Here is a 20,450-nt window from a genome sequence, read left to right on the forward strand (position 1 = left end):
TGCTCAAAAGGAATCTGATAGAGGTAGATGTCCTGAATCCAAGCATTTGACGCTCTTACAAGCTTGAAATAAAGGATCTATTACTCTGTCACCTTTTATACATGTGTAAAAAATAATGAGGATATTGTGTGGGGTGCTGTCCAAAGACTTTGAGTTTGAAGCCCTGCTAGAAATATGGAGTTACGATTGATGGAACATATTAAGCCAGATAGTGGATCTCCCTTTTTATCCGATGAATTTGTGCCGATTCCATCCTTGTATCCATATATCCCTCTGGAAGGACATCGTTATATTTAAGCAACTCAATGTGCTCTTTTTTTTTTGTGGTTCTGTAACGCTTCACTAGCAGAATAACTAATTAGGTCAGATAAATGAAGGACAATAGCGATTTTCCGCTGTGTAGGGCTTGGCAAATGAGCAAATGACCATCAAAGTCTTAAACATGTATAAAGTGCTAGGCCGTTTCGTAGAGTTGCAAGCCATGGGGGAAAAATCAGTTAAATCCAACAACAATGATTTTTTTATTTCTAACTGGTGAAAATATACGCTGGAAATACATATTGTCTCTTCGAAATAAGATCGTCTTTTATTTTTTCTTGTTGCACACCTCTCAACCAAAAAAAAAAGGAAAAAGAAAGCATGGACAGTATTCTCGGTATGATTCTACATGGACTCAATAAATCAAAAAGAATAAAGGGATCTTTATTACTGTCACCAGCGGGAATGATATTCATTATGTGTTTTTTTTTTTTTTTTTTTTTTTTTTTTTGGTCTCGCGTGGACATGGATGTTTGATTGTTAGACACTCAGCGAAGACTCCATGAGGAGATCGACCGCCTAGAGCAGGCCATTGTCGATCAGTTCATGCTCAATCCCAAGACTGTATGTTTTTAAGGCTTTCTTTTTTATCGCTGTCATTATCATTGCGAATGGACATTTTTTGCTGAAGCCTAATACTTTTTACCTTTATTATTATTATTTTCTCCCTTAAAGCATAAAGAGCGTTTGCTTCAGGAGCATACAGTAGATGGCTATTTGGATCGGATCAGCGCAAGGAGCAGAGATCTACAGATTATTTACAAGGACGAAGACGGGTAATGCCAGAAGGAGGGAGGGAAAAAAAAAAAAAAAAAAAAAAAAAAGAGCTTCTGCAAGAAATTGGTGCCTGTTCATTTTTAATCAACCACTTTTTATTTGATTTGTTTATTGTACTTCACATATATATAGGAATCGAAAAAAGGAAATGGACGCTATTTCAGGTGCCAATGAGTTTGGAGAGTTTTATGATCGCTTAAAGAAAATCAAGGATTATCATCGGAAATACCCTAATGAAGCAGTGGAGCCGATGGAACTTGAGTTTTTGGATCAACAACCAACAGAAGCCAAGCTGGATGCTCTAGATGAGATGTTCTCGGGAGAGGAAGCAGTAGGACGATATTTGGACCTTCATGAGGTTCATGATATCTTCTTGAATCTCAAGAGTATGAAACGGACCCATTATCTGGGATATCTCTCCGAGTTTACATTATTCCATGAGATTGATCGGAAAGATAAGGACGCTGAATACCACAAGTATGTTTTTTTTTTTTTTTTTTTTTTTTTTTTTGAGAAAAAAGATATAACCATGCTATTGCTTATTGTTCAACTGAGCCATACTTTTGCCTATTGTTCAATTGAGCCATGCTTTTGCTAAATCATGTCTTAATTTATTATTATTATTATTTTCTTTTAAACAGATATTTGGATGCACTATGCAGGTATATGGAAGACTTTTTGAAGCGCGTAAAGCCTTTAACGAATATGGAGGAAATTAAGGCAGATGTACGGAAAGATTTTGAAACAAAATGGAAAGAGGGCTCATTGCCTGGATGGCCCAAGAAGGCAAAAGAAGGCGAAGGAGAGAACTTGCCACCGACGGACCTATTTTGTGTGGCGTGTAAGAAACAATATGCTAAAGACACAGTGTACGAAGCACATTTGAAGAGTACAAAACATATCAAGGCAGCAGCACGATTAGCTGCTGAGAAGACTGGGAATGGATCAACAAAAGCAAAGGGTGGTAGTGGGGATGGTGATGCTGCTGCTTCAGGAGATGCTGTTTCTTCAACAAGCATTGCAAACACAGATGAAGAAAGTGTCGCGGCGGTGCAATCAAGAGTACTGGCAGAGAAGGCGAAGCCAGAAAAGGACATGGCATTTACAGAATTGTTGATTCAAAAGTATGCAGAGATTTTGAAGCAGCAGATCGAGGATACCAAGGAAAATGTGGAACGTCGGCAGACTTTGACAGGCCGCGAGCGTGACGTAAGTTTTTTACGATCTGTCTGAATCAACTCTTTTTTTTTATTTTTTTTTTCTAAATCTGTATCTGTATCGATCATGCTATAGCTCGAATTAGAGGCAGAGCAGGTGGAACTGGATGAATCCGACTCTGACGACGACGAAAAGGTGTACAACCCATTGAAGTTACCACTGGGATGGGATGGCAAGCCCATTCCATATTGGCTTTATAAGTTGCATGGATTAGGCGTTGAGTACTCATGCGAGATCTGTGGAAACTATGTATACAAAGGGCGCAAGGCCTTTGATAAACATTTCCAAGAATGGCGCCATGCACATGGCATGCGGTGTCTTGGTATCCCTAATACAAGACAATTCCATGAAATTGTCGGTATTGAGGATGCACTTGCATGTAAGAGAGACTTTTTATTTTATTTTTTTCCTGCGTTTTTTTTTTTTTTTTTTTTTTTTTTGTTATGTCATTAACCTAACCTTCATCCAATTCTTCAATAAATAAATAAAAAAAAAAAAAAAAAAAAATTAGTATGGAACAAGATCAAGAAATCGAAACCAGAGGGTGCAAAGAGGGATCAAGTGGAGGAGTTTGAGGATAGTGAAGGAAATGTGTTTAATAAGAAGACATACGAGGATCTTAAGCGCCAGGGTCTCATTTGAGCAGAGAATGACTAAATATCTTGTATTCGCAGTCTTAATAAAACACGAGTTGATAGAAACCAAAAGAAGAGCATGGGCCATTGCGAATATTAACACAGACATTTATTAGAATGTGGCTTTGTAACGCTAACGCGCGATAAGTCGGAGACCCTTTTTGGTACTGTATACCCAACCGTTTCCGTCCTATTACAGTTGCATTCTTACTTTTTTTTTTCATTTCTTTTCGTTTCTTTTCATTTCAACAAACGCACCCTTTAAAATACTCAACATGATTCCCTCGACTATTCGCATGGCTGCTGCTGCTCAGACACGCACGCCTCTGATCAAATTCCTTGGACCGCGTAGCGCGTTGAAGGAAGGTAAAATGAACAAGTACTCGAGTGCTCAGACCAAGAACAACAAAACAGGCGTTGCAAGTCTTTACTTGTTTTATTCTCAGGAGAATGAAAGGAAAAAGGAGACATCGGATACAGGATACTTATGAATCAGTGAAAGAATAGCCATATTAATCGAATACTATCGTGTTCTGAAATCACGAGGAAACAATACTATGTCAAGATAAGCAGGATCTGAGGGATTAGTTAAGAGACAATTACTCTGAAGGGGCGGTGTTATAGAGTATCCCATCATCTCATCATCCAACAATTGTAATAGACTAATCGTGATTGAAAACAATCGAGATTGGAAAAGATGAATATGCAAAATAGTAATAGTGGATACGACGGCAATTGTACACAGAACTCTAACGATCGTGGATAGACGTCATGAACAATTGAGAGAAAGGATACGAAACCTTGATTCCATATTATTCCTATTACCCTTATTACTCAAGGATTAAAGACAAGAAAGCGTATTACAAAAAAAAAAAAAAAAAAAAAGTGGTCTTACTAAAATATGATTGCATATCTCTTATGAACTTTCAAGAACATCATGAACCTTCACGCCATCCTGCGGCCCCCAAGGGTGCTGCATACCCCCTCAAGACTGCATCTCCTACTAATGAGTCATCATCATCAGCATCGGTATCATCATCAAAATCTTCTAATGTGACACAGACTCCGGGACCCCATGGTACCACAAGACATTCCATGGACTTTACAGAACTTCCAACACGTTATCGTCACCCTATTTTGACTGAGGCTGAGATTGAGGCTGTGGAGGTAAAGTGAAACAAAAACATGGGGGTTTTTTTTTTTTTTTTTTTTTTTCAACGCGCATAAGAACAACGTGATTTCCATATTATGAAGCCTTAATGATTAAGGAAGAAAAGGCGTGTATTACCGAAAGGTCTAACTATCCATCTTTCTTCATTTATGATAGACTGGTGGCGCTTCCAAAATCTACTAAAAGAGAAGAGGGGGGGAAAAAAATGGTAAAATAGATCTTTGGCTTTCATGGACATTCTCTTTTTTTCACACTTGTCACGTTCACTTCCGTCAAATAAAGAAGAACAAATGAACCCGATCTGTCGTATACATTTATTTCCTATGCGCTTTTCCTTTTATTTTTTTAAGCGGAGGTTAGAATTCAGGATAAAATAATCTGTATATTATATATATTTATACAACATTTGTATATTTAAACATTTGAGATATGAACCGCTGGAGCAAAAGTCCTGAACATCAAAAACATTAAATGATTGGAAAGACTGCATCGCCTCGAATTTCACAAAGAATGAGCATTGGAGGCTCAATAATCAAGTACAAGTACTGTACATGTAATAAATTAAAGATCCACGTACATGTACACAGATTGAAGGTTTGCTTTTTTTAGTTTTTAGCATAGGATAAACCTCCCCTCCAAATTTTATTGAGAGCCCTGTAGCTAAGCAAAAGTATACAGTTATTAATACTTTTTTTTGTATCTATTTACCCTTCTCTCCAGTAGAAGAGACAGGGATAGAGGGAGAGAGAAGAGGAGGTCATCCTTCATCCTAGACTCTCGAAAGAATCGCTGCATATGCAGGCAGAGCAAAACAAAAAAAAAAAAAAAAAAAAAAAAAAATTAAAAAAGTGAAGAAGTAGCGTTGATGTAAAGAAGCAAAAAGAGAGAGAGAGAGAAGAAGGAACAAAGACCCATTCACTTCTGCACGTGCATCTAGATACCCTTGTCTTACTCTTTTATTCTAGTCTACATGTATTAATATATTTATATACTTTACTCATCCATAGTTAATCCGAGACTTTTTCTTATTTTTTTTGCTCGATTATGAATGCATTTTTGTTATTCCTTCTGAGCTTAGACCTCAGGAACAAAAAAAGATATAAAGACATGTATAAAAAAAAAATAAACCGGGACAATTGCTGTGTGGGAAGTGTGGGAAGTGTGGGAAGTGTTAAAGAAAGCAGAAAAAAAAATAAAAAAAAAAAAAAAGGTTAGAAAGCAATGGATGGTGCCGTATAAATTTTAATGTACACATATGGATACATGAAAGAAGAAAACGTTTGTCTAGACCAATCATTACTTTTACCTATTTTCTTAAATGGATGGAAGGACTGTTTCGTCCTCACCACGTTCAACTCCATCGATAACAAAACAATTGTTTTTTAAAAAAAAAAAAAAAAAAAAAATGTTTGCTCGCGATGTTTCTTCCTGTGTTGGAGTTGTGTAGACTATCCATGAATGAAATTGGTCCGCAATGATACTAGCATTTAAAAGTATATAACAAAAAATATATTTATAATAATTAAAATCCTTTGTATCATCCTGGTCCCTGTAATTCTGTACTACCCCGCTGAAATGTTCATCTAAACAACCCTGAAAAAAGGTGTCTTTTTTATTTTCTAGACACCATAGTGGCAAAGAAGAAAAAGGAAGAGTTCCCTTTCCTCCCGCTTCAAGATGGTTTATAGTTTTAAATAAAAGGTATTTACCACCGATAATTTATAAAACAAGTGAACCTCCACGGTGTTCTGTGTCCTTGCTTTGACCGCCGCACAAGTAAATTTAGCGTAAATTTAATTCGTTTTTGAAGGGCAATCAATCAACTGTCGAGCCGAACGTTGAAAATACCCAACACAAACAACAACGCCTGACACAGCCAGGCCAAAAGCCTGCCAAGAAGAAGAAGAAGAACAAGGCCCTTCCAAAGTCGGTATAAATTGTTGCGAACGACGTGCGTGGTGACATGTTTCAACGAACAGTTTTTAAAAAAGCAAATGCTCTTTCCTAAGATCCATCGCCATTTCAACTCCCTCTATTGTTTAAATTAAGAAAAAAGCGTTAAACAATAGCTTGTCGGAACCGGGTTTGACCTTGATGGCCTTGATAAATATTTTTATATTGATAGAGTATGCTTTATAGATTTTTTTTTTTTAATTTTTTTTTTTTTTTTTTTTTAAGCTGAGCTGCTCATTCATTCCATTCAGTCCGCAAGGCGGATAGATAAAAAAAAAGGCATGAAAAGCTCGCAGATCTAAAAAAATAAAAAATAAAAAAACACAGATGCTGATTTATTATGTTTGGGTCTATGTTCATGTCTATGCCCACTCTGCGTTTTTACTGCGCTCCAGTATGGCGACCACATCAATGCTATTTAATTATGGATATTCAGTTTTTTTTTTTTTTTTTTTTTTTTTTTTTTTTTTTTTTTTTTTTTTTTTAATTCTTATTCCCACTCTCTTTTTTTGGACGCATGGCACATCTTGTGCTCTCGTCATTGTTATTCAATAGTTTTTTACACTTCTATATTCACTCGATGTCTTTATCCATCTCGCCCAACAAACAAATGATAGATACAATGGTTTTTTTTTTTTTTTTTTTTTTTTTTTTTTTTTCCTGCTCTACTGTTCGATGGATACAGTATTTGTATTCCTGCAGATGAAAGTGAAAGTGAAAGTGAAAGTGAAAGAGAAAGAAACAACAATCTGTTTGAAATGTACAATAATAGTAGGAACTATCATATAATAATAAAACAAAAATGCGCGCTAGTTCACTCATCAATCATTAGTTTATTGTTTAATTCGAAGCCTGACCATTCTCCGTTGTCTCGACCATGCTGACCATGTCAAACAGACAGAGTTTTTTGGATGCTCTGCTTACTCTGTTTGCCTTAGCTGGCTTAGATGTTTTTTTTTACCCTTTCGTTTGTGGCTCCCCACTTCAGTCCCACTCTTTCTTTTTCCTTCCTTTTTCCTTTTTCTTTTCTCTTCTCTTCTTCTTTCCCGCCCCTTCATTAACGTCTTCTTTCCATCCTTTCCTCACCCCACCTCTACACCTCGCCACCGCTGCCTCCCTTCCCTTCCCTTCCTTCTCTTTCCTCTCTTTCGGCTCTATTCCCAACTTCCGCCCCCTTCCACTGCCTTTCACAGGCAATCTTTTACACATCCATACACGTCTCTACGACAGATCCACACCCAACTTCCTCTTCCTTCTTTCACACACACACGTACACATTCCATCACTCCTTCTTTCACAGACATCATCCAGCACTCCTCGTCACTGTGTACTTGCCTTTGCAAAGTTGCTCAGTTACTAGGAGGGAGTCAATCAAAGACAGACAAAAAGAAAAAAAAAGAAAGAAAAAAACCAATTGAGCAATACCTCCTTTTTTTTTTCTTCCTTTTTTTTTTGTGATCCTTTTTTGGGTTACCTTTGGACATCCCTTTTCTTTTCACTCTCTTTTTTTTATTTTATATTTCGTCGACATTGTCTGTTTATCTCTATTTCTACTTGAGCATAAACAACAGCACTGATATTTCGCTCTTTATTAAAAAAAGAAAAAGGTAAAAAAAAAAAAAAAAAAAAATAGAAAATGACAGCAAAGAAAATAGTGTCTCATAACAACATCATCCAACCCCTGCCCCTGAACTACAAAGTAAGGACAGGGACAACACAATCTTGTTACTGTCATCAATCAACAGCCAATCAGCCAGCAAAAGCAATTTTCTTGTGGTTTTTTTTTTTTTTTTTTTTTTTTTTCTGCGCTGAAATACGTCTCTCATTTCCTTTGCCACAGGAGTTTATTAAAAAAAAAAAATTAAATGTATCAGCCTAATATTTCATTGAGGCGGGCAATTATTTACTCCTCAATTCCCCTTGAACCATACCATGACCAATATTTCTAACCAGACATGCTCTCTCTTTCTCTTTTTCTCCCCTTCTTCTCTCTTTCTCATATTCTTCTATGGAATCCTCTCTCCGACCTCTTCTTCAACAACCTGAAATCTCCTCCACGGTTTGTAACACGTTCATACCAACAACTGCTTCCCAAATTTATCCAATTCGATCCACGGACCTGTACAACCATACAATGCAACCGTGACACCAAATATCGACAAAAACAATAGTACAAAAAAAAAAAAATCCTTTCTTTCAGAAACCATGCTCTTGTCTTCATCTCACAGGAGTCTGTCCCATAAGGCTGTTGCTAATAGCAGCAGCAACAGCAGCCTCAAACGTTTGTCATCACGGTCAAAGTCACGTTCCTCAGTCTTTTCTCGCAATCATAAACGTTCTTTCCGCACAACAGCCGCACTCCCTCTTTTCCTCATCCTCTTCAGCTTGCTTTTGATTTCAAGCCTTGTTCCTCAGGCTTCGGCTGCACCTCTTCAACCAGGATTCTGTCCAGATTGTCAGACGTTCGCCTTGGCCATCAAGCCCTGTGGCGGAACATTTGAACCCAAGGATATTGAAATCAATGGCATGTACAACCCACCTCAATCAGTCGCCAAGTGTGCCTGTTCAGATATCATGCAAAAAGTTCTCTGGACCTGTGCTCGATGTGAACTGTTGGCAGGCTTTACCAACGCAAAGACTCCTCCACCTCAGATGTATCAGACCCAATGCATGAGTTGGGGCATCACCATTGACGCTTGGCGTGCTCCTTATACTGGTGATGTCGTTGCCGGAACAAACACCGCTCCCTTGAACGGCGAGGGCGGAGTCCCCGCCAACCCTGTCCCCACCAGCAACCCCGCCAACCCTCCAGGAGGATCTGGTAATGGAGGCGGATCTGGCAGCAACCCACCTTCAGGCACCTCCGCCGCTGTTCCTACTAACTCTAATGGCAGCCCTGTTGAACCATCTGAATCAGAGGGCGGTGGTCCCAATGGAACTGCGATTGGTATCTCACTTGGTATCATTGGTGTTGCTGCTGTCGGAGGCGCAGCCGCTGTGATTATGATGAAGCGTAGCCGTCGTCGACATGAGCCTTTGGAATTGGATGACACATATGTTGGAATGGATCATCAATGGGAAAAACCCGCTCGTTCACAATCGCCTTCAATGCCACCAGCCGTTGCTAGTGGAGCACCCGTGGCCTCGCGTGGACCCATGCACCGACCCTCACCTTTCGAAAGTCGTCCCGGCGGTAGTTCTGGTGGAAGTGTTGTTGGTGGTTATGATCCTCAATATGACAACTATGATCATCACGGTCATCCCGGCGGTAACAATTACGAGTATGGACACCATCAAGCTGCTCCAGGATATGATGGATATGATGGATACAATAATGGGGGTTACCAGCAAGGATATGCCGGCCATGGTCAAGAATATGGTTATGAACACGCTGTACCAACTTCTGGCCCCTTCCAAGGTGCCAAGCCCAGTGAGAAAGGACAATACTTGTAAAAAAAAAAAAAAAAAAAAGAACAAAAACATTCTTTTTTTTTTATTTTATTTTAGATAGCAAGTAGCCTTTCTTGACCCTGGTCTTTACATAACCTAACCTAACCTAACCTAACCTAACCTATCCTATCACCCTCTGTGTTATTGTCTTTGCTCCTCTCCTTCTTTTACCCTCTTCCCTCATCTCAATTACAAATATACCGTAGAAAAAAAAAGATAAAAAAAGATAAAAAAAAAAAAAAAGATGTTTGTGCCGTAATGATAAATATATAAATATATACATATAAAGGATGACTTTTCTTTCTTTTTAATGCAAACAATAATCCCAATAGACACTCCTAATTCAACATGAAACCATTGATTGATACATACAAGTGTATATTAATACAAATATATCATCAATGCTTGATCATAAATTCTGCTTTGCCCATTTGTGCGACCCAGTTATCGGAGCCTAAACTGCTGGACTGCTGCTTCTGTCCTGTTGCTGTTGTTGTTCCGATCCTGACTTCTCCATCACTATCTGCTGCTTCTCTTGAAGACCTTGGGCCCCAGCTTCTGTAGTTGTCCCACTTTGACGTTCATCTCGTTCTTTCGACGTCTGCTGTTGCTGTTGCTGTTGCTGTTGCTGTTGCTGTTGCTGTTGCTGTTGCTGTTGCTGCACTGGGACCCCAACCTCATCTGGATCATAGAAATTACTCTCCCAATCATCATTATCATCTTCATCACCATTCTTTTTTGCTTCTTCTTTTACAGCCAGCTTGATGTCTTTCAAAGGATCAGCAGGATTTCTGTTTGGATTCCAATCACAGGAATATTTCCATCCACCCAAGGACCTTAACCGTTCACAGCTGGCATGAGAACCTATAGAGTAAGAGATAGAACCATAGGCCAGGTTCGAGAAGCTAAAACAGGACAAGATCACGACTGATATCAATGCTAGCCCAGTCAAGTGCCGAAGACGGGTTGGCCAACGCTGCCAGGCTCGGTCCAGTCGTGAGACCAATAACAAGATTGAGAAATAAAGCGCTGGCAAGTAATGATGTAGATAGAGCTGACGAGACATGAAGAAGAAGGGGATATAGTGGATGGCCCAACCTGCAAAGAACGTTCCAGATGCCACTGCATAGAATGGGGTTATACCTTTTTTTTTTTTTTTTTCAGAGGTAAATAAAAAAAAAAGAAAAAAAAGAAAAGAAAAGCAATGTTAGCAACTACGATAAGCACAGATATGAGATCCAACATGGATTAGGGCTTACCGAAGCGATCTCGTTCAATCTTGGTCTCTGTTTTGCTCAGAAGGAACTTGATCGCATTTGAGAATGTGGTCAGGATATAGAGCGCGACCGCTGCGGTAGCAGTCCACCAAAGGATTGGATTTCCCATGAAATGAACATAATGGCTTGAACGCTTATCAGTATAATAATCCATGCCTTGTCGCATGAGTGGCCATGACCAAGGTCGAGACCCGTCCAAGGCTTTTAGTTTCTCATCCCAATGACCATCTCTATTCACAGGTGCGCTCAGATCATGATGGGTCCACCACATGACTCGATTCAATTCAAGGAACTTTTGGAAGAATGTTAAGGGCTTATACGAGAGCGAAGGCGTTGACGATGGTACTGTCAATAGGAGAGAGGAAGTACACAGATAGGAGAGATGGATTTTAGTACAGCAATGAACCCCATAGAGATATTAAAAAAAAAAAAAGCAAATGAAAAGCATTAAAACGAATATTTACAGTGCGAATTGACGTTCTGGTCAACGATGAAGATAGTGTTAGCCCTCTGACGATCGCCTTGGATACATGTCACTTCTTGATAGGTCGAGTGAGGCGCTCTGAAGACTTTGTGAGAGTGTAAGTAACACTGATGTTTTTCATTCCATAGTTTGAACCCTTTAATCGAATGCCACTGCTTCTTGAACTCTGTCTTGATCTCCGCTGCTCCAAATTCCATATCCTTTTTCAACAGCTTATTATTATTATTATTATTCAAAGTTGTTCCTGAGGTAGGTTGTTGACTTTGATCTTTATGATCATCCTTATTAATGTTTTTATTCATCGCCCCATAATTATCTGCCAATCCTGGGACCACTCCTTCGGCGACGAGCTCGACTCTCCAGATGGCCTCCTCTGTCGGATGTTTCCTCCACCTAATCCCTCGGACTTCTCTCAAGAACGTTTTATTGGAGCCCAAGGATTCAATATCGTTGGTCGCAAGGGCCACTTTGGAATAACAATGGCGAAGTCGAATCTGATCTCCTTCAAAGACAAAACCATCAAACGTCGCTGTTGGGTTCATTTTCCGTGCTATTTTCTGTCTAGCATGTTTTTGACGAAGTTTGGGGTCTGCAGGATAGATCTGCCAGCAAGTAAGATCATCGTCCCATTCAACGAGCTGGATAGCTTGATCTATGAAGGTTAGAGGAAAGGGAACACGATTGTTATTAAATAATAATAATAATAATAATAATAAAAAAATAACAAGAACAAGAACAAGAACAAGCTCTAAACGGTTATTTTCCTATATCCTTTTATCTCCTTACCTTTGGAACCCTCTCGCGTGTATTCTCCAGGCATGGTATGAATCCAACCACCATTGGTGTTGGCGTGACGGATATGGACCTTTGAATCCCATGCGATATCTATAAAAAAGAAAAAAGAAAAAAGAAAAAAGTACCGAAAAAAGATATTTTAAATCGGCGTTAAATAATGAGGTTGGTTGATTTTGACACTTGCTCTCCCCATATGGGATTTCTCTTCTCTTTTTTCCTTTTTTTTTGTTTTGTTTGCCCCATTATTTACCAGCCATGACTGGCAACACATCATGTCCTTCCAGTGTCATTTGGAATTGTGGACTGACCCAGACGTTGCCAGAGCCAGACTTTGGAAGTAACTTGAAGTCCACAGCATAAAGTCCAACATAGAGCACTGCTGGCAAGACAAGGAGACAGACAAATAATGCTACGAATTGCTTAGAAAAGTTTCGCTATAATAATAATAATAATAATAATATATAAAGAGTATCAAGCTCCGTACCAACTATACTTATTTTAACGAAGGTGCTTCAAAAAAAAAAAAAAAAAAAAAAAAAAAAAAAACTTACTGTGCTGACATAGAGTGTAGTCCTGGACTCCTGTAAGTATTTGAGTACACACACACCAATAGTAGCAATAGTAAAGAGCCCAACCCATTTGACACTATGAAGGATAATAATAACAATAGTATATAATAATAATAAAAGTAATAATGAGAAGAGGGTAAGTAATATGGAATAAAAAAATCTCTTTTAGTTCAAGATGAAAGTAAGTTAGTTTTTTTTTTTTTTTTTTTTTTTTTTAATAAAAAAAAAAAAAAGAATTACCTGCTTGACAAGAACAAGGAGAATCCCGTCTGAATCAACCAAAAGCACCAACCACTAGTAAAAGGACGATTGCGGTGGTTATAAAAATTGATCCATGCCAGCACTGTGTAGCCCATGAACAGTAGCATGGGTGCATCCAACAGGATAAATCGACTCTGCGTAATCATGGCATTTTCTATGCATTTTATGCGATTCGATTTTTCTTTTTTAGAAAGTCGTGCGAGTCAAAAAAAAATAAAATAAAAATAAAAATAAAAATAAAAATAAAAAGGAAAAAAGAAAAAAGAAAAAGAAAAAGAAAATCCTTACCAAAGGTAATAAAGATTGCGCAAATGATCGCCGCTTGTGTTGAATGGCCGGATCTCTTCATCGTTAGATATGAAATAGGGATCAACCCCGCTCCACAAGCAGCTGCAAACATTCGCATTCCGATATAAGGGACATTGTTCTTGTACAAACTGTTGACATGTCACATCCACATACAAAAAAAAAAAAAAAAAAAAAAAAAAAAGGTTGGTTGGTAGCTGATCGGGTCGCGTTATTTCTCAAATTCCAAGATATTGCCATCAAATGTATAAGACTGGTGCTTACTTTCCAGGCACAAAATCAAAGTTTCCGTCAAATCGAAGCAAGTAGGCGACTGCAGTGTAGAGTAACTTTCCCAAGGGTGGGTGGACATCCATGAAGAATTCACCTTTAAGGTAATCGACTGTAAATCCTCCAAAATACTGCTCATCGGATCTAGATTACATGTAATATGATGCGATCAACAAATCAGATGGGTGAGCTGCGTTGCGATAGAAACTCATTTGGAATGTAATTTCACCTGTGCTCCTATTTTTAATAATTCCAATGCGCTTTTTTTGTTTGTTTGTTTTGTTAGGGACAACAGGAGTAACAGTTGTTTTTCTCCCCCCCCTCTTCGCCCATCCATACCATCTGTCCAAGTCAACATTCCACATTATGCTGATATTACAAATATGGAGAGAGTGAGAGGCAGTATGAAGTGAAAAGCGCAGAAAGATAAAGGCCATAACACCATAAATCACTTACACAACAGCGCGAGGGATAGCCAGCTTCCAGATGCGTACCAGTGTTGCGATTGCCGTCAAGGTCGCAATCAAGATCATCTGTCCCCTTGAGCTTTCCCAGCCCTTCTTTGAGAGCTGCTTCCTCTTCCATTTTTCATGCTCGTTCAACCCATCGTCATCGCTATCAATATCTTCATAAGGATCTGCAGAGGGTAGCAATAAATCCCAATCGTTGAAGATGTCCCGGACGCCAATACGGCCTCCTTTACCTCCCGCCCCTCCTTTTTTGCCTGTTGTTGTGGCTTTACGGAGTGCTATCCTTGTATTCATCTTCCTTCGCTCATCACAACTGTCTGGACCACTATCCATGCCATCGCTCATATAATCTTCATTCGATCGATAAGATCCAGGTCGGAATGTTCTTCCGACCTTGCGGCTGAAAAAACCCCCTGTACTGCCAGCATCTGAGGAACACTCTCTTTGAGAAGCAGATGCACTCGAACTAAGTGAGGCCAGTCCTGGGGAATATGGATTATCTTCTTCATCTGCATCTCCACCTAGTAGGCTCGTATCAATGTTGAGAGACGTCTCTGAGGCACTACTATGGACCCTAGAGCGAGTGTCATAGTAAGTCCGGACCGAGCTTGAGATGCCAGAGTCGTAGCCCGCACCAGCGGTCCTTCTACGATACGAGTTACTAGCGCTCGTACTCCTATTGCCGCCTCCGTTACGTTGATGTTGTTGTGAATTGATAAAAGGTGGTGTTGATCTATAGGGAGATCCTGGTGGTAAAATGGGTGATGGGGGTCCTGACTCGTAACTATCGTAGCCCGATACACTGGCTGCAGCACTATTATTGGCTCCAAAATAAAGACCTTCTCCTTCATCATGGCTAAGAGGTGTTCCGGGGCGAGAGCCATAGTGGTTTTGATATGGGTTAGAGCCACGGTGTTGTTGAGATGTGTGGCTATCGCCTTGATTAGAGTGTATTGAGGAGACACTGCCCGCACGGGATCTCACCGGGTTTGAGAACGGAAGTTCAGAGGATCTACCTGGATTATAACCCCCGAACGCCATTTTTTTTTTTTTTTTTTTTTTTTTTGCTCGTTTACGTTTTCTTTTTTCTTTTTCTTTTAAAGCAAGATGTTACTATCTTATCCAACAAGAAGGTTATAATATATCAAATAATTAAATAATTTTTTTAAAAAAAAAAAAAATAATAATCAAGTATCATGAGGCCATGAAGGATATGTAACCGAGAAAAAAAAAAAAAAAAAAAAAAAAAAAAGAAATATAGATAGATGAGAATGAAGGAAAGGAAAAAGAAAGAGAAGAAAGAAGGAAATGTTATTCTTATCCGACGCGTTAGGAACATGAGGAAAAAGGTGGCAATAAAAAGGGACAGATGTATATACATGTGTAGTTGGTTCAGTAAGAAGGAGAGGGGCCTTTCCTTCTCCATATTATTCTATTCTTCCCCTCTCTCTACCTTTTCTCCTCACCATCTTTTGTACTTTTTTTTTTTTTTTTTTTCTTTTTCGATTGTTCGGCTTGAATCAGAAGAATCTGAAAGCATTAAATGAAAAAAAAGGGATATTAAGGTCCACCATAGACAAGGAATGTCCCTTTGAATTTTTGTGGAGAATATCAGTGTTCCAGAAGGAGACACCAGCCCCGCAGCTGATTCTGGTATACGCGTTTTACTATCAAGCTTCAATGAAGTCAATCTTGAGAGGAATAATAAATATATAAATAGCATTGATAGTTAAAAGATCCGTTAGCAAGCAATGGCCTTTCACTTTGTAATGGCTAAAAGAAAGTCGAATGAATCTCATCGAGCTTAATCAATCTTCATCCTCATCTTGAAGAAACATGTCTTGTTTCATTAAGAATTTGCCACCAATTTTTACGCGTTTTTTTTTTTTTTTTTTTTTTTTTTTTTTTTCCTTCTTCATTTTCATGCATGTCTAATTTGTCACTCTAATTGTGCAAAAAATATAACACACATACACACACACCTACACTTGCCGAACTTGCCATTTCCATTTTACTTTTCTGGTGTTTGTGGAATAAAAAATACAAACAAGATGGATTTTGTTTTTATTATCCTTCGAAATATGTATAACAAAAAAAAAAGATTTGGCGTAATGTGCGTGATTTCGTAATATTGAAACAAGGAATTACCAGAGGCGGGAAGATTCTCTTTTTTCTTCTTCTTCCTCTTCTTCTTCAACAATTCCAGTGCAAGTTATAGGTTACTGCATAACAGGAGCATTATAAAAAAAAAAAATAAAAAATAAAAAATAAAAAATAAAAAATAAAAAAAACCTAGTGGAGTGTGCAACTGGGCAAAACTGGGCTTTGGAGGTCTGTTCACGTTGGTCAGTGCACCCAATTTTTTTTTTTTTTTTTTTTTTTTTTGGATCATCTTTATCCATTTCATTAAACCAAATAGAAAAAGATGGAAAGAATGGAAAGAATTGAAAGAATAAGGCGTAATGTCCCAATGGTTAAATTATACATCTTTTTTCCAGTATCCTTTGTGCCTTCGTCCACACCGCGGAACAATAAGGAAAAGGAAAAGGAAAAGGAAAGGGAAAGGGAAAGGGAAAGGTGTGACTTTATCTCTCTATCAACACGAAGTTCCTTTTTCAGGTTTGGAAAAAAAGAGCAATCTGCACAGCATGGTTCTCTTTACTTTATTATTATATATCAATATTATTAATATTATTTCCTTGTTCTCTTGCTCGCTATCATTCATTGCATTCTACTCTGCATTAGTGCTTCACATCCTTATCTGCGAAACGACAACACTTTTTTTTATCGCAACTGGGAAACACGCCACAATTTTCTGCGCTGATTAGTGGACCGAGTCCAATCCGAAGTTGATAGCCTAGCTCCTATTTCTTTCTTTCTTTCTTTTTGTAGCACTGCCTTGTTATCAATCCGTATCTTATTTGGATGTGCATGACAAGAGAGGATAGAAAGGTATTTGCAATAGAGAAAAAAAAAAAAAAAAAAAAAAAGTCATAGCGTCTGTTCTGTAATCTAAAAAAGCTAATAAACCAGCAATATTACGCGACAAGGGGAACCAATTTCTATTCAATCTCCTTTAATTAAAACAGGTCTAGATGCCATGTCCCAATGTCCCAATGTCCCATGTCTTTTTTTTTTTTTTTTTTTTTTTTATCCTTCCTTCCATCTTCATCGTGGAAAGGACAGTTTATGTAGAGGACACCCCATGTGCCTATATATCTTTTGTTATTATCTTTTAAACATTTGTCTACTGGTTCATATACACGTACCAAAGATAGCCAAATCTGTAATGTGATGAATGCCGGACAAAGAACCATGGTGATGTTTCCAATAGCTCTTTTCGTATCGCCTAGCCCTTCTCCTCCTTCTAGCCTATTCTCTCTCCTATCCCGAGTCAACGTTCCCGTAGCCCATCCATTCCGCCAAGAAAAAAAAAATAATAAGAACGTTGCTCAATTGCTTGTTACTGCTGTACGACGTGCAGAAAAAAAAATAAAGAGCAATTTAAATTTGAAATCCAATGATCCAATGATGTCCATGTCGTGTCATGTTCGCAGTCGTGCTAGGTGAACAGTGCGCCTTTTTTTTTTTTTTTTTTTTTTTTTTTATTACTTGTTATTTGTTTCGACTCCCCCTCTCACTCACTTTTTCACTTTTTCCACTTTTTTCACGAGTGAGTATAGTAATATATTATAGGCATGATTATGTTTTATTTTGCAAAGTTGTTGCTTGACCTTGTGTTATTCTCGGCTGATTGCGCCACCACATTGGGAAAGATGTTGAAAAGGGGGGAGGGAGAGAAAAGGGACAAGAAAGGGGGAACACAGGGAACACAATTGTAATGAGGCTTGTCGGAGACTAGAAACAAAAAAAATACAGTACACACACACAGCACACACATACAGAGAGAGAGAGAGAGAGAGAGAGAATGCGAAGCAATGGCAGAGCTAGGCAAGACAAGACAAAGGCAGCGCAAACAAACAATGCAGTTTTTACACTAGTCTAATGAAGAGAGAATGGGGATGAATAAAAATGTACAAGTACTTGACGAATGACTCTTTCAGAAAATGACATGTCAAGTGGACATGAACATGGACAAAGGATACATGTACGGGAGATAAAGTACTCTTTTGTCGGTACCTCGTCAAGTTTACCTTTTTCCTTCACTACATGTTGTGTGTATTTATAATATATATATATATTTGTTTTATGTCCTTCACTGCTTCATTCTTGTCATTTTCTTTTTCCTTCTCTTTGTCTGTTCTTGTTACCAAAAAAAAAAAAAAAAAAAAAAACAATAAGCCCTGCAGCTCCCCACAATTGATCTGCAAAGAGTAATTTTAATCTCAGCTAACAGACACCTCCAGCTGCGGCCGATGATTGGGTTAGGATCGCGTATTTTTTTTTTTTTTTTTAAAAAAAATCGATGTCTCGACTCGATTCCTTTCTTTGACTTTCTCAGTTCAGTCATTTCAGTCATTTCAGTCGTTCCTAAACCTGTCTCCTTGCAGTTCCGTTTAACTGTTGTTACATATTGTTTGTATCTGTACATTTGTCTGTAAGACTGTAAGTCTATATATTTATATGTCTATGCAGCCTATGAATATATATTTATTTGTTTGTTTATGTTTATGTTTATGTTTCTTTTTTTTTTTTTTTTTTTTTTTTGCCTGTTTGTTTGCTTGTTTGTTTGTTTGTTTGTTTGTTTGTTATGGGTTCCTCAAGAGCTGCTTAGAGAACAGAGGTCGGAATGGAGGGAAGAGGGAGAGGATTAGGGAAAATATATGCACGTCGTTTGAAATGTTCGAACAGGCGTGCAGTAGGTAGCTCTTTCTATTAGTCCGGCACCTTGTTTGATTTAGACAAGCAAGCCAGAAAAAAAAAGAATGTGAGAAAAAAAAAAAAGAATGTGAGAAAAAAAAAAAGTGGGAGAGGAAAGGCAAAGAAAATAGATTGTGTTTTCCTCCACAACATTCGTGAATAATGTATTGGATCATTCGTAACTCTCCAAGGAGAGAAAAGTTGTTTATTTCCCTTCAAGTTCAAAAAACAAAAGAAAAGAAAAACGATCGGCAGACCTACATGCTTATTCGACATGATGGTATTATAAATATATATACATTGTAGGTAGGTTAGTTCCAAAATAGTTGTGCTTATGACGCGACATGTTATGTTGACTACACACAAATAAACCGTAGATACGGGGATAGTATGCAAGCAATATACAAATATCTTTTATTAATATTATTATTATTTTAAAATCCAAAGTAGCTCTTTCGGTCCAGAGTCAGAGAGAAAAGGATAAGAATAGGGAACCTACATGTACAGAGCGGCCATTCAGGATGAGCTTGTATAAATATATATCTCTGTTTTGGTACTCTACCTCTTCTTGCTGGTTGCCGAATCAAAAGAAGAATAAACACTGCGTTGCAAGGAAAATGTTCAAAAAAGCGCAACTAAACAGACAAGCAAGGAAAAAAAAAAAAAAAAAAAAAAAAAAAAGAATAAATAAACAAACCCAGGTCGCATGCATGCATGCCATTAAAATAAATACCTCTTCCATCATCGACAATGACAATGATTCATTTGTTAGTTTTTTTTTTTTTTTTTTTTTTTTTTATTTTTTATTTTTTATTATTATTATTAGAGGATAATAGCAAACAGTCTTGTCTTTTAGTCTTTTAGTCTTTTATGAAAAAAAGAAAAGTCCAAAAAAAATAAAAATAAAAAATAAAAAATAAAAAAAATAAAAACTCGTCTATCAATCGATTCATTCCATACTCCTTCTTCTCCTCCTCCACCTTTACCCACGCGTCAAGCGTCAGTGCCAGTGTCAAAGCCAGTGTCAGTGCGCTCTTTTTCTTTTTTCTTTTATTTTATTTTAATTAGCATTTTATTCTTTTTTGAGTAAGTTTGCTTTTACATTCATCACAGCAAACTAAAATCAAATTATTCTATTACATTTCGCTCCCAATGTAAGACAGAGTGGATTGGCCGATGCGCTTGTGCCCATTCAATTGCACACATGTTTAGATCCTTGAGAGATATGATAACAGATAAACCAGTAACAGATGAAAGTTCAAAAAAAAAAAAAAAAGTAAAAAAAAATAGAGATAGAGATACGGATACGGATACGGATATAGATACAGATACAGATACAGATACAGACACAGATACAGATACAGATACAGATACAGATACAGATACAGAAGAGAGAGAGAGAGAAAGGAACGAAATCAGAGATCATAAATGATGGTTACGATAATAACGTTAATAGTAAATCGCGCAAAGAACTCAGTTTTCTCTCCTTTTTTTTTACCCTCTTATCCTTTCAAAGCAAAGTAAAAAAAGATAAAAATGCATGTCATCGCCACCCCCTCTCTTCGTCAAACCCCTTGCTGCTGCTGCTGCTGCTGCTCTCACAGTGTAAACAAGCAGCAATCAACGACGATCGTATCTTCAATCCTCCCCTCTATCTATCTCTCTCGCTCTCTCT

The 20,450-nt window shown here is 37.9% G+C and overlaps 6 protein-coding genes across 6 annotated transcripts in view; 3 read left to right on the plus strand and 3 right to left on the minus strand.

The window, feature by feature from the left end:
- Nucleotides 1-604: 604 nt before the first annotated feature.
- On the plus strand, nucleotides 605-3,015 carry BCR41DRAFT_427002 (hypothetical protein). The gene is made up of 7 exons (XM_022030810.1): nucleotides 605-655; nucleotides 803-882; nucleotides 994-1,094; nucleotides 1,228-1,572; nucleotides 1,737-2,304; nucleotides 2,389-2,692; nucleotides 2,825-3,015. Exons 1-7 carry the CDS (start codon nucleotides 640-642, stop codon nucleotides 2,953-2,955), a joined length of 1,545 nt encoding a protein of 514 aa, XP_021875174.1. The 5' UTR covers nucleotides 605-639; the 3' UTR covers nucleotides 2,956-3,015.
- Nucleotides 3,016-3,135: 120 nt separating this feature from the next.
- BCR41DRAFT_365534 (hypothetical protein) lies at nucleotides 3,136-4,418 on the plus strand. Its single transcript, XM_022026168.1, has 3 exons — nucleotides 3,136-3,314; nucleotides 3,880-4,115; nucleotides 4,276-4,418. Exons 1-3 carry the CDS (start codon nucleotides 3,224-3,226, stop codon nucleotides 4,300-4,302), a joined length of 354 nt encoding a protein of 117 aa, XP_021875175.1. The 5' UTR covers nucleotides 3,136-3,223; the 3' UTR covers nucleotides 4,303-4,418.
- Nucleotides 4,419-8,034: 3,616 nt separating this feature from the next.
- BCR41DRAFT_365537 (hypothetical protein) lies at nucleotides 8,035-8,650 on the minus strand. The gene has a single exon (XM_022026169.1). The coding sequence runs from the start codon at nucleotides 8,291-8,293 to the stop codon at nucleotides 8,069-8,071; it is 225 nt and encodes a 74-aa protein (XP_021875176.1). The 5' UTR covers nucleotides 8,294-8,650; the 3' UTR covers nucleotides 8,035-8,068.
- Nucleotides 8,651-9,976: 1,326 nt separating this feature from the next.
- BCR41DRAFT_315383 (Dolichyl-phosphate-mannose-protein mannosyltransferase-domain-containing protein) lies at nucleotides 9,977-14,248 on the minus strand (the record flags this gene model as incomplete). The annotated part of the gene is made up of 11 exons (XM_022021211.1): nucleotides 9,977-10,644; nucleotides 10,782-11,144; nucleotides 11,264-11,483; nucleotides 11,631-11,935; nucleotides 12,070-12,168; nucleotides 12,329-12,512; nucleotides 12,630-12,723; nucleotides 12,888-13,062; nucleotides 13,197-13,345; nucleotides 13,479-13,628; nucleotides 13,941-14,248. 11 exons carry the CDS (start codon nucleotides 14,246-14,248, stop codon nucleotides 9,977-9,979), a joined length of 2,715 nt encoding a protein of 904 aa, XP_021875177.1.
- A 2,912-nt stretch (nucleotides 14,249-17,160) lies between these two features.
- BCR41DRAFT_390935 (hypothetical protein) lies at nucleotides 17,161-17,737 on the plus strand (the record flags this gene model as incomplete). Its single annotated transcript, XM_022028306.1, has 2 exons — nucleotides 17,161-17,520; nucleotides 17,677-17,737. Exons 1-2 carry the CDS (start codon nucleotides 17,249-17,251, stop codon nucleotides 17,735-17,737), a joined length of 333 nt encoding a protein of 110 aa, XP_021875178.1. The 5' UTR covers nucleotides 17,161-17,248.
- Nucleotides 17,738-19,209: 1,472 nt separating this feature from the next.
- BCR41DRAFT_376036 (hypothetical protein) overlaps nucleotides 19,210-20,450 on the minus strand; it is a gene marked incomplete at both ends in the record, with an annotated part of 1,533 nt that continues 292 nt past the window's right edge. Inside the window, 2 exons of the mRNA XM_022027010.1 lie at nucleotides 19,210-19,410; nucleotides 19,762-19,815. Coding sequence (XP_021875179.1) covers nucleotides 19,210-19,410; nucleotides 19,762-19,815 — 255 coding nt within the window. The remainder of the gene's footprint in view (nucleotides 19,411-19,761; nucleotides 19,816-20,450) is intronic.

Source organism: Lobosporangium transversale (genome assembly GCF_002105155.1).
Source record: "Lobosporangium transversale strain NRRL 3116 chromosome Unknown BCR41scaffold_93, whole genome shotgun sequence".
Taxonomy (NCBI): domain Eukaryota; kingdom Fungi; phylum Mortierellomycota; class Mortierellomycetes; order Mortierellales; family Mortierellaceae; genus Lobosporangium; species Lobosporangium transversale.

Coding starts and splice junctions, on each gene's coding strand:
- BCR41DRAFT_427002 (XM_022030810.1), top strand. Junction 883..993: donor TCATGCTCAATCCCAAGACT/GTATGTTTTTAA, acceptor TCTCCCTTAAAG/CATAAAGAGCGTTTGCTTCA. Junction 1,095..1,227: donor ATTTACAAGGACGAAGACGG/GTAATGCCAGAA, acceptor ACATATATATAG/GAATCGAAAAAAGGAAATGG.
- BCR41DRAFT_365534 (XM_022026168.1), top strand. CDS start 3,224: ATGATTCCCTCGACTATTCGCATGGCTGCTGCTGCTCAGACACGCACG. Junction 3,315..3,879: donor GCGTAGCGCGTTGAAGGAAG/GTAAAATGAACA, acceptor TGAACTTTCAAG/AACATCATGAACCTTCACGC. Junction 4,116..4,275: donor CTGAGATTGAGGCTGTGGAG/GTAAAGTGAAAC, acceptor CATTTATGATAG/ACTGGTGGCGCTTCCAAAAT.
- BCR41DRAFT_365537 (XM_022026169.1), bottom strand. CDS start 8,293: ATGAAGACAAGAGCATGGTTTCTGAAAGAAAGGATTTTTTTTTTTTTG.